Source organism: Eriocheir sinensis, unplaced genomic scaffold (genome assembly GCF_024679095.1).
Source record: "Eriocheir sinensis breed Jianghai 21 unplaced genomic scaffold, ASM2467909v1 Scaffold7, whole genome shotgun sequence".
Lineage (NCBI taxonomy): Eukaryota > Metazoa > Arthropoda > Malacostraca > Decapoda > Varunidae > Eriocheir > Eriocheir sinensis.
Genome location: NW_026112053.1, coordinates 1,212,501 through 1,225,000, shown reverse-complemented (window position 1 = coordinate 1,225,000; position 12,500 = coordinate 1,212,501). Strand labels below are relative to the sequence as shown.

At 45.5% G+C, this 12,500-nt stretch overlaps 1 protein-coding gene across 1 annotated transcript in view; it reads right to left on the bottom strand.

Moving 5' to 3' along the window:
• LOC126993912 (probable methyltransferase-like protein 24) overlaps nt 1-12,500 on the bottom strand; it is a 15,327-nt gene that overhangs the window by 100 nt on the left and 2,727 nt on the right. The window contains exons 4-7 of the mRNA XM_050853076.1: nt 7,911-8,081; nt 7,544-7,654; nt 3,837-4,011; nt 1-1,986 (exon numbers count right to left, since the gene is read on the bottom strand). The exon at nt 1-1,986 is cut by the window's left edge and continues 100 nt beyond it. Of these exons, the coding sequence (XP_050709033.1) occupies nt 1,814-1,986; nt 3,837-4,011; nt 7,544-7,654; nt 7,911-8,081 (630 nt within the window). The 3' untranslated portion in view covers nt 1-1,813. The remainder of the gene's footprint in view (nt 1,987-3,836; nt 4,012-7,543; nt 7,655-7,910; nt 8,082-12,500) is intronic.

Below are 12,500 nucleotides of genomic sequence, written 5' to 3'. Positions count from 1 at the left end.
TTCTTCTTCCTTCTCCTCCACCGATGGGCAAGAGCAATACGTCATCACCAAGGCGTCCAGGTTCATTACAAACAATTAAACAGGAGCGGCTGGCGTCACAACACGGATCTAACAACAGACAAACATGGAACCTCTTCACGTACGCAGACAAGCGCACAGATTTACTCTTCTGTACAAGATAACAAACACTCACATTGACATTGGTCCACGTATATACCTACACAACGCAAACAGTCAACGTACTCGTAACACACACAACCAAAAATACCAAACATATCACATTAACACTGACGCATACAAGCACTCATGCTTTCCATGCACCATACGTGACTGGAACAACCTCTTCTACGTCCAACAGATTATAGATTGCGGTACAATAGAGTCATTCAGAAAACAAATACATACTCACTTGTCACCACAACACAGCGACACTGAGGGCAGTTACACTTGATTCACCTCCTTCCCCTGCACACTCGGCTTCCCCGTCCCCCCAGCAGCCAACACAAATATGCGTGTTATACACCTGCACAGCTGCCCTGCGCATTACTTTTCAAGACCAAGAGGATGAAGATTTATAGTGGCTGCCGTGATGTTTGACCCTTGCCTGGCCCATGCTGCTCCCGGTACTCCGCTTGAACGAAGTCGCTGAAGTCAGGGTTGATTGAAGATATGCTGGGCAGCATGTGGGTGATATTCCACCACTGAGTGATGGGTAAGAAATCAACGTGCTTGGGTGGGACTCAAACCGAGGTCCGCCCACAGTGTAAGGAAACACTCCTTACACGGTGGGTCCGCCTAGGTCCACGGGGTCACCAGCCCGCATACATACTGCCACTCGGCCGCCGCCTCCTCTCTATGCTTTGTAGTGATTCCCGCTCCCCTTTGCTCCAGTCCACCACTGTTCTTCCCGTGAGCACGCTTGGCTTGACACTCTTCAGGCAGGTTTTCCCTTAAAATTCTATTGCAGGGTCTGGCCTGACTGAAAAAGCAATCCTGGACATCTTTCTTGGGATTTCTATTTTATCCTTGTATTTCCTTTCATGTGTCTTCTGCTTTGTTACCATGACTCATTGGTATTTGATTTCTGACACTGACTCAGTATTCCATGCACCTACGACTCCGTCATGTCACCTGTGTAAAGTATTGTTATGATGTCAGTTATCACGGGATATAATTATTACACGCCATTTCCGTTTGAAGGTGTCTCACAGTTCTGCAGGGTTCTCAAGGATCCCGAGTACAGTGAACAGATTTGAGACTGTCGCTACATACTCCTGAGCACATGCCAGGGTCTTCAGCCTCTCGAGATGGAATACAGTATTTGCATCTCGATATTCTTCTTGACCTGACATGAAGCTTGAGTGCTGTAACAACATGCATTGAAGTCGCCCAAGACAATGATCAGATGTGTCCCAAGGGGTCTAATACGGAGTCGAGTATGGCGTAGAGCATCTTTTCAGTCTCTCACATCCTGGTAGGAGCGTATACTTCAATCAGAGACATGGAGACCAGTGTTGTGCTGCAGCCTCACTCGTATTGTACGCTGATCAACCGGAATAACCTCAGCCACAGACGGATGCAGGTGGCTGGAGATGCCCATAGCCACTCTTAAACCTTCTATTTCTTACCAAACAAGGAAGATGAGGAGCAGTGCATAGTGAGCTTTTCTGTTTTTGATGTTTTGCCGTTGAGTTCCTCACTCTGCTGTAAAAAAAGTCACCATGCTCTGCTCGTCAAGAGAGGTCGAAGTGCCCGTTATATAGCCCTGCATACTGTCGCCACCGCGCACACTCCCCACCCTGCAGGACGCCCCTCACCACTGCTTCTCCCTCGCCCACACCACCTCGTAGCAGCAGGAACGTTCTTGCCCTCGTACCGCGAACCTCAGACTCTTAACGGGGTTGATCTCGCTGAACATGACCTTGAACCCGTAGCACCTCAGGAAGCCGAAGTACATCCACAGGAGCTCTCGTCGCAACGGAAGACCTAGGAGGGAGGCGTGGACACTCGTTAACTGACAGCCGTTTGGAGGCGAGGAAAGGAGTGACCTACTATATATTTCAGCGGCGGACAAACGCTGTTTTTCGCAAATATCTCCTAAACGATTCGTTGGATCAGTATGATATTTCAGTACACTACCTTTAACACCCGGACCTAATTTATGGCTGATATACCATATTGCAATGTGTGTTATGTGAGGAGTTTACTGACTGATATTAAGCCTAATCCAGTCATCATATCTAAGGTGTTATACAGAATCGGACGAGTGTGGGGTACTCGTCTAACCCCTCCACCAACGCCCCGAACAACCCCCAGACCACTCCTTCCCTACCCCAATGTCGCAGTATCCCCCTCCTCCTTTCCCTCTTCACCCCCCTACTCACACCATCCCCCTTCCCCAGCCCGAGGCTATGACTTAAGCAGAGGCAGGGTATAACTCATTGACTGCCGAGGCGCATCCAGGTGTTAGTACAGTAATTATCAACGTGAAATACGTCTTGCCTCCATGGAATTGTACCATGCTCTTAATTAATAATCATATCTATACATATACACCTACATAACATTCTAATATATAATACAGTGATGGGAGAAATAGGGAGGGACATAAGAGTGATGAGGGAGGCGAGGAGCTAGGGGCAGAAGAGGAAGGACAGTGAGAGCGAGAAGGGGGAGAAATAGTTGTGGTTAGGAATAGTTTGGGAGGGTGTTGGGGGGGGGGGGGCACACTTTCCTTCGAATGCGTCAACATGACTCGTCGGGTTTGTGTTATTTTTCACGAGTAAACTCCTCACATAACACATATAGTAACGTGGTATGTTAGCCATAAATTAGGTCCGGATGTTAACTGCAGTGTGCTGAAATGTCATACTGATCCAACGATTCGTTTAGGAGATATTTGCGAAAAACAGCGTTTGTCCGCCGCTGACATGTAAAGTGTGTTTCACTTTGAGAAGATTGGGGATCATGGAGGCAGGTGTATAGCTCTGAATAACACTGAAGGTAGATTGTGTTGCTTCCTTAATATTAATGGCAGTTGTGAAGAATAAAGTTGATCTTACTTCTATGGGAAAATAGAAGATGGACTTGTAAGGCTTTAACCTTCACCAACTCAGCCCTACAATTGAGGCTCTTGCAATGATGAATGGAAGGAGCAGAAATGTAAACAGTTGTCGTGACTGATGAGAAAAAGTTGGTTGTAATACTACGGATCAAACTTTCACATATTAGTACATGCTGAAAAAAGTCTTTCAGTGATTCGCATCAGCAGCAGGTGAGCGAGCACCTTGCCGGCACGCTGGGCAGTGCAATACCACGGTGATTGTTGCAGTCCTGTCGGCCCCCTTTCCCATCCTGACAGGCCAAGTGCGCCAACCCCTTCTCCAGTCAAGGGGAATGGCACCGGGCTGCCACACGACAGCCAGCACCACATACAACACACGGGTCATGGCTTCACCCCTGGCTTTCAGCATCTCCGCGCTGATATTACAGACCCAGCCGCCTTTCCACCCTTCAACTTCCTCACAGCCTCTCTCACCTCCGCAAGAGAGGGTGGAGTTTCGTCTATTGGTGGATCAGCAGCTGCAGCCTGCAACACCCTTTGTCTATAGACTTACCGTGAATCAAGGCCGGTAAAACTAGGGAATTACATCATGTGGCACTTCAGCAAGGGGGACACCGCTGTGGACATGGGGAAGCGGCGCGGGACGACTAATGCATTCACTCAGAGATGCTGCACAGGTAAGAAGACACCAACAAGAAGTGACAGAATAAATAGCTTGTGTGGCACCGGTGCTGGACTACGGACAAAAACGTGAATAAACCAAAAGAATTACCCGACTGTGCGTGTATCTCCATCCCGATCTGCTTGACGTTCTTGAGCAGGTTGGGCGTGTTCCTGATGACGTCGCTGAAGAACTCCGCCTCGTAGCCCTCCACGTCGATCTTGAGGTAGTCGACGACGGAGTGCTCGAGCTGCAGCTTCTTGAGGATCGTGGTGTAGCGCGCCATCTGAAGGGTGTCAAATAAGAGTGATGTGGCTGGGAAGGTGTAATGCCACGGAACTCATACTCCCCCCCTGTTGTCTCACTCCCCCCATTCTCCCCGGTTTCCAGTACATTCTGTCTAGACAAGTGTCCGTTTGCCTGTGTCGGGCTGGGGTTTTAGTAAGCTTAATTTTATTTTGTTCCCTAAATTTTGCTCACCAAATATAATTAAACAGTGATTTCTGAGTCTCCCTACCTCCCAGCTTTGTTCCCGACTTAATTGTTCCCAAGGGTGTTAAATTTTCACTTCCCTCCCTCCTAACTCACGCCCGCCTGCTAGGTAAGATGTGTGTCCTATTGTTCATCTTCCCTCCCCTAAATATCAGTGAATTCTCGCTCTTTCCCTTGTGTTAACATATTAATATACATGTATACATAGATATCCAGTGTGTTAAGTAGTTAACGGAGTCTTCTCTCGCCCGCCTGCTAGGCTCTGGTTTAGGACTCGCCGGCAACACATATCTGTCCCGTCGGCCCACACACACACCTACACGTTCCCCTAACCCCTCTCACCCCAAGCAACCCTCAATATGTAATTGTTTACACGTTACCTTGGTGCGCGACCCTAGGTTCCACAAGGAAGTTAGTTTAAGATGTCCAATATTGTAAGTTCTTACGTGGTAATCACCGTCACATTAAAGTCTTTTTGAAACTGAATCATCACTTTTGTTTGTCATCATCATTCCTTTCATTGAATTTTAAGGTTACGGTGAGTTGGCCGGCACGGCACACGGGAGAAAGTGCCTCACGTCCTCCTCCCTGTTTAAGAGTTCACGCTACTTTCTTCAAGAACATTTTCCCGCCACCCCCGGCGTGATTGAGTGTAGTCATCAGTCTAGTTTCAGTCATTTCAGTCTTTTCTCCCCATTGAGCAGGGGGTTTCGACCCTCATCGTGGGGTGGTGGCAGCCTACCTTCATCGTTGCACTCAGTAGTTATCCAGTATAATTTGTCGATATATTCATTAAATTAAATAATAATCTGCTCAAATTCATTAAGAAGTAAAGAGAGGTATAACCCCCGTGAGATCCCGGGGCATTACAAAGGAACCGGTAGCTACTGGGCCCGTGTTCTTGAGTATCGGCACCTCAGTTCGCCTGTTTGAAAAGCCTCTCGAAGTTGCTTGGCTTTTCATGGACTGTTTTTCGATCTCAGTGATAGTTATACACGGCCTCTGCATCTTGAAGGGGAAAATTACCTATGAAAACCCGGTCAGTCTTTTCTGTGGCCTTAGGAAAGTAGTAATGGGAGACCGATGCGTTAATATAGACCCTGGGCAGGAACCGGTACTAGAACCTCATTCACGGTTCTTAACGGTTCTGGTACCAATATTCAACATCTATCTAGCACCAGAAGGACCGCTTACAAGATTATCAACACTGACACTCGTATATCAAACGTTCGGGGCTCTTGTCACGAACGTTTCTTAAGGCCAGAGAATGCCAGAGAGGAGCTACGTCGGGTTGCCAGGAGTGTTTCCCCGTTCACAGCGCGGAAGCCTTGCGAACCTACCGCCGAGCTCAGGCCATGGCTCAGGAAACTACCAATGGCCACCCCGACAACTTCCGCGAGAGCATTTTGAACTAGATGGGCTAAGGGCCATCGTGGGAGTTTCGGGCATTTCCAGGGGTAGTTTCATAACCATGGTGGTAGTTTGAGCCTTCTTCTGTACCATGAACCTAAAGAAACACTCATTAGAGCTCGATTAATCTTCTTTTTGGCCTTTGGAAATTGTTGATGTGAAGGGTGGAAGCATCTCAGAATACCGACTATAGCCTTCGAGGAGATTGACAATGTGGGCCTGAGACCTCGCCGCAGAGCCATGAGGTGTGTCCCGGGGTTGCTTTTTCTTCTTCATAACTACTATCCATATCAGACCCGATGACATACCGTTTTTCGCAAATATCTTTCAAACGAAGACTCGGATCAGCATGAGACTTTGGCACACATTGTTTCACACACTCCGATAATTTTTGACGCTATTGTGCAATGCCAGATGCGGTCAATTATGGCGTTTACTCTTGACTGTGATGGCAAAACCTGCGTGAGCCACTTACACATTCGAACAGGTGAGGCGTGACGTATTTGTGACGTGTATCCACCACCTACCTCCACCCCTGGCTTCCCCTACTCCCATCCCTCCCTTTATCACCCTCCTCCTTTTCCCCCGCAGTCTCTCCCCCCACCCTCTTTTTTTCCCCCATACCACCCCTCGCCCCCGTCCCCCCCTCTCTCTCTCTCTCTCTCTCTCTCTCTCTCTCTCTCTCTCTCTCTCTCTCTCTCTCTCTCTCTCTCTCTCTCTCTCTCTCTCTCTCTCTCTCTCTCTCTCTCTCTCTCTCTCTCTCTCTCTCTCTCTCTCTCTCACACACACACAAACACTTGTGCTGTACATGAGATATGAATCTGTGCACACATATGACTTGAATTAATGGCAGATAAATATAAATTATATCCCGTCTGGATCAGCATCAACAGTGATGACGAGGATGACCTGTTTGTCGATGGTGATGAATGTTGAAGTAACAGCCTATGTGGTCAGTTATTTACATTATTAATCCACCCATCATATACTCGCTATCTATTTTTGTTTGCTGTGACTTTTTAACATATCTACATGAACACAGCGTATGGCAGTCTTTTCCTAACATCAGAAGAAATTATTCATATATTTCTCCGATTTCGTTTCACGTTTTTACTCTGCAATGAATTCCCGCATCAATTCCACCGTTATGCCTTTCCGTCACTTACACGATTTCCTATAAATGATTAAGCGTCAGCTACGTGCTTTATCCCATCATACGCTCAACGTAACCTATGGGAAGGAGGGTCATATACTCGTACAACTTTCAATGGTTGTATAATTGCCAAACAAACCTCACACAGCACTTAAGCAACATTCTGTTAAGCTGGAGCAGGAATCAGGGTCGTGTGCATAAAACACCGGACCATACTTAGCATATACCTTCAAGTTATCCGCCATTATAGACAAGTCATGTGTGTACAACGCTTCACATCGCATGTACACTGAGAGAGAGAGAGAGAGAGAGAGACAGAGAGGGGAGAGGGGGGAGAAAGAGGGCGGTGGGAGAGAGTGCGGGGAGAAGGAGGAAGGAGGGACAGGGAGGGATGGGAGTAGGGGAAGCCAGGGGTGGAGGTAGGTGGTGGATACACGTCACAAATACGTCACGCCTCACCTGTTCGAATGTGTAAGTGGCTCCCGCAGGTTTTGCCATCACAGTCAAGAGTAAACGCCATAATTAACCGCATCTTTCATTGCACAATAGCGTCAAAAATTAGCGGAGTGTGTGAAACAATCTGTGCCAAAGTCCCATGCTGATCCGAGTCTTCGTTTGAAAGATATTTGCGAAAAACGGTGTGTCATCGGGTCTGATATGGATAGTAGTGACATACGTTCAACTTACTATATATGCACAAAAAGGTACCTCTTCCCCCTCCACACACACACACACACACACACACACACACACACACACGTACCGTCATGTTCCTTTCAACCCGGTCCGACTTCGCTATTCCAAGGTTGTGAAACATGACGTTGGCGGAGCGGCGGTGGGTTGGCGTCCTGATGGTGGGGTCGAAGGCGTGCACCTGTAGGACACACCTCGTTAGTCACACCTCACCTGTCCTCACCTTACGTCCTGATAAATACACCTGTTATGTCCTATTGACGTTGTTAAATCTTGATTATACGGGAATATCATGCTAATTACACCATTCTATTGAGAGAGAGAGAGAGAGAGAGAGAGAGAGAGAGAGAGAGAGAGAGAGAGAGACGCAGTACAGTATCCAGCCAGCACCCTCCATCATCTCGACACCTGACAGTTTCTCACACCCAGGGACTCACCGTACAGTTAAAGCGTTTGTCCATATCATCGTCGAAGCTGAAGTCTTTTGCGATGCCGAAGGAGAGGGCGAGGCAGCGGCCGGGCGTTATGTTGAACCTGTTGTCCATGCAGACCCACTTCTCGCCAATCAGGAAGGTGGTCCCCGTCATGATGCAGCCCCCGCTCATCACCTGCAAAGACCTCAGTAGTAGTAGTAGTAGTAGTAGTAGAAATAGTAGTAGTACAAGTGGTAGTAGTAGTAGTAGTAGTAGTACCGGTAGTAGGGACACGTTACAAGCAAGAGGAAAAAGGATTAACTAAACATTTTTTCTAGAGGGAATTTTACCGTTTTTCTTTTAGTTCGGGACTATTCGACCGGGTTTTTTTCGGCCGTTGTCCTGTTCGGCCGTGATCCTCTTCGGCCATGAGAACTTTAGGCCGTATGTTGTTTAGGCCGTTAAACAATTCGGCCGTAAGACGTTTCGGCCCCAGAAACGTGGACGTGAGATGCTTCGGCCGAAGAGACGAAGGGACCGGTAAGAAAATCGTATGAGACAAGATCTACACTGTGGGGTAAGTAGGAAGTATCTGAGGCCGACTTCCATCCAGCCCCCTCTATATATATATATATATATATATATATATATATATATATATATATATATATATATATATATATATATATATATATATATATATATATATATATATATATATATATATATATATATATATATATATATCAAGCAAGACCGTATCGATGCACCGCATGACCTTGTAGTCTCCCTTACGCTTTCTACTCATTAAAACAAAAACAAGCAGGACTTGATTGTTTCACTTGCTCCTTTCCTTACAAACGCATATTTTATGTAGAGTTGAAATAAGGGAGCCTTTACAAAACGGAAAGTTCAGTCGCTCTACCAAGTTCTGGCCTCCCTCATTATATCCTTCTGTTTTGAGCTGGAAAAACTTAATTGGCGAGCGTCGTTAACAAAAAAGTCAGCTAACAGAAAGTCATCTGTTACATGGACTTATCAAGGCTGACATTGACGTCCCTTGAATGCTTCAGTCACGATGAACAAAACTTCTTGATAAAGTTTGGTCATTTCGGCGGTAAATAATTTAGGCCTATGTTGTTTCGGCCGTTTGACAACTCGGCCGTTTTCCAGTTTGGGCGTTACGGCCTAAATGACTCACGGCCGAAACAACCAAGACCCGTTTTTTTTTTTTTTTTAGGGTCATATTCTTAATTGTTTCGGCGCCCAAACTCACATATTTATCAAGGCTTTCATTAGAGTTTGGGTAATTTCCTTGGGTAGTTTTATGACCCTGGTGGTACTCTGACCTTTCTTCTGTACCACGAACCTAAAAATAACATTCATGAGAACCCATTTGATTTCCTTCTCAGCCTTTTTTGTTGACGTGAGAGCCGAAAGCGTCTGACCAATACCGACCTTAGAACCTTCGGAAGGATTGAGCGGCGGACAAAGAAGTTAAGAATTCCACGAACTTCATGAAACGCAAAGGTGAGTGTTACAACCATGAGTAAAGGAAGTTAGTTAGTTTGTTTGTCTGTTAGAAAGGCAGGTAAGTAGTTGAGGGGTCGTGTGTGTGTTGGTGAGGTGGTTCATTGGCCACGGAAGACGTTTATGGTGTGTCTGTGATGTGTTTTAAGTGAGTGAAACTATTCCTTCCTACGCCATATTGTGGTTAATCTTATTCGCAAACGTTTTAATTACCTGATCAATAAACCAAGCAGATCACTATTACCTTGATTTATAAAGGTTAACGTTATGCGAACTTATCCGACTCCCAAATAAGTGATCTTTAACCATTATTCTCAAATGCTACTGTTACCTGAAAAGTTGGAAAGTTTCGTTCAGTCAGCGCAACATCTGTGGTCATATGCCGGAGAGGGACAGAAGGGGAAGGAATCATATACTGTTACCTGATCAATATAAATTCAGATTACTATTACCCAGGTGTACAAAGGAGTTAATGAAAGGACAAAAATCCAACAAAAAGTACCAAGAGTTCAACCTTTAGACATAAAATAAGTAATCTTTAATCCTTATTCCTAAGCGCTTTTAGGCTCCGGCCCGTATGCTCAGAATACTACCCATGGCAATACTACCTCTACCAAAACCTTGACAAACTATCACTAGGCTCAGAACACTACCCATGGCAATACTACCTCTACCAAGGCCTCGACAAACTATCACTAGGCTCATAACACTACCCATGGAAATACTAACACAACAACCTCCACCAAAGCCTTGTCAAACTATCACCAGGCTCATAACACTACCCATGGAAATACTAACACAACAACCTCCACCAAAGCCTTGTCAAACTATCACCAGGCTCATAACACTACCCATGGAAATACTAACACAACAACCTCCACCAAAGCCTTGTCAAACTATCACCAGGCTCATAACACTACCCATGGAAATACTAACACAACAACCTCCACCAAAGCCTTGTCAAACTATCACCAGGCTCATAACACTACCCATGGAAATACTAACACAACAACCTCTACCAAAGCCTTGTCAAACTATCACCAGGCTCATAACACTACCCATGGAAATACTAACACAACAACCTCTACCAAAGCCTTGTCAAACTATCACCAGGCTCATAACCCTACCCATGGAAATACTAACACAACAACCTCCACCAAAGCCTTGTCAAACTATCACCAGGCTCATAACACTACCTATGGAAATACTAACACAACAACCTCTACCAAAGCCTTGTCAAACTATCACCAGGCTCATAATACTACCCATGGAAATACTAACACAACAATCTCCATCAAAGCCTTGTCAAACTATCACCAGGCTCATAACACTACCCATGGAAATACTAACACAACAACCTCTACCAAAGCCTTGTCAAACTATCACCAGGCTCATAACACTACCCATGGAAATACTAACACAACAACCTCTACCAAAGCCTTGTCAAACTATCACCAGGCTCATAACCCTACCCATGGAAATACTAACACAACAACCTCCACCAAAGCCTTGTCAAACTATCACCAGGCTCATAACACTACCTATGGAAATACTAACTCAACAACCTCTACCAAAGCCTTGTCAAACTATCACCAGGCTCATAATACTACCCATGGAAATACTAACACAACAATCTCCATCAAAGCCTTGTCAAACTTTCACCAGGCTCATAATACTACCCATGGAAATACTAACACAACAACCTCCACCAAAGCCTTGTCAAACTATCACCAGGCTCATAACACTACCTATGGAAATACTAACACAACAACCTCTACCAAAGCCTTGTCAAACTATCACCAGGCTCATAACACTACCCATGGAAATACTAACACAACAATCTCCATCAAAGCCTTGTCAAACTATCACCAGGCTCATAATACTACCCATGGAAATACTAACAAAACAACCTCTACCAAGGCCTTGTCAAACTATAACCAGGCTCATAACACTACCCATGGCAATACTAACACAACAACCTCCACCAAAGCCTTGTCAAACTATCACCAGGCTCATAACACTACTCATGGCAATACTAACACAACAACCTCTACCAAAGCCTTGTCAAACTATCACCAGGCTCATAACACTATCCAAGGAAATACTAACACAACAACCTCCACCAAAGCCTTGTCAAACTATCACCAGGCTCATAACACTACCCATGGCAATACTAACACAACAACCTCCACCAAAGCCTTGTCAAACTATCACCAGGTTCATAACACTACTCATGGCAATACTAACACAACAACCTCTACCAAAGCCTTGTCAAACTATCACCAGGCTCATAACACTATCCAAGGAAATACTAACACAACAACCTCCACCAAAGCCTTGTCAAACTATCACCAGGCTCATAACACTACCCATGGAAATACTAACACAACAACCTCCACCAAAGCCTTATCAATCTATCACCAGGCTCATAACACTACCCATGGCAATACTAACACAACAACATCCACCAAAGCCTTGTCAAACTATCACCAGGCTCATAACACTACCCATGGAAATACTAACACAACAACATCCACCAAAGCCTTGTCAAACTATCACCAGGCTCATAACACTACCCATGGAAATACTAACACAACAACATCCACCAAAGCCTTGTCAAACTATCACCAGGCTCATAACACTACCCATGGAAATACTAACACAACAACATCCACCAAAGTCTTGTCAAACTATTACCAGGCTCATAACACTACCCATGGAAATACTAACACAACAACCTCCACCAAAGCCTTGTCAAACTATCACCAGGCTCATAACACTACCCATGGAAATACTAACACAACAACATCCACCAAAGTCTTGTCAAACTATTACCAGGCTCATAACACTACCCATGGAAATACTAACACAACAACCTCCACCAAAGCCTTGTCAAACTATCACCAGGCTCATAAAACGTCCCAGGGAAGTACAAATACAACTCCTATACGAAAGCCTCAGCAAATGCGGGTGTGTGAGCCCCGAAGTGGTTAAGAAAATTGGGCCCATAGTTCCTCTCTCCAAGAGTTGAGTTTCCTGGCTGTTCCTTCTTCCCTTCAGTTGTAGGTTCTTATTTGATGTAGG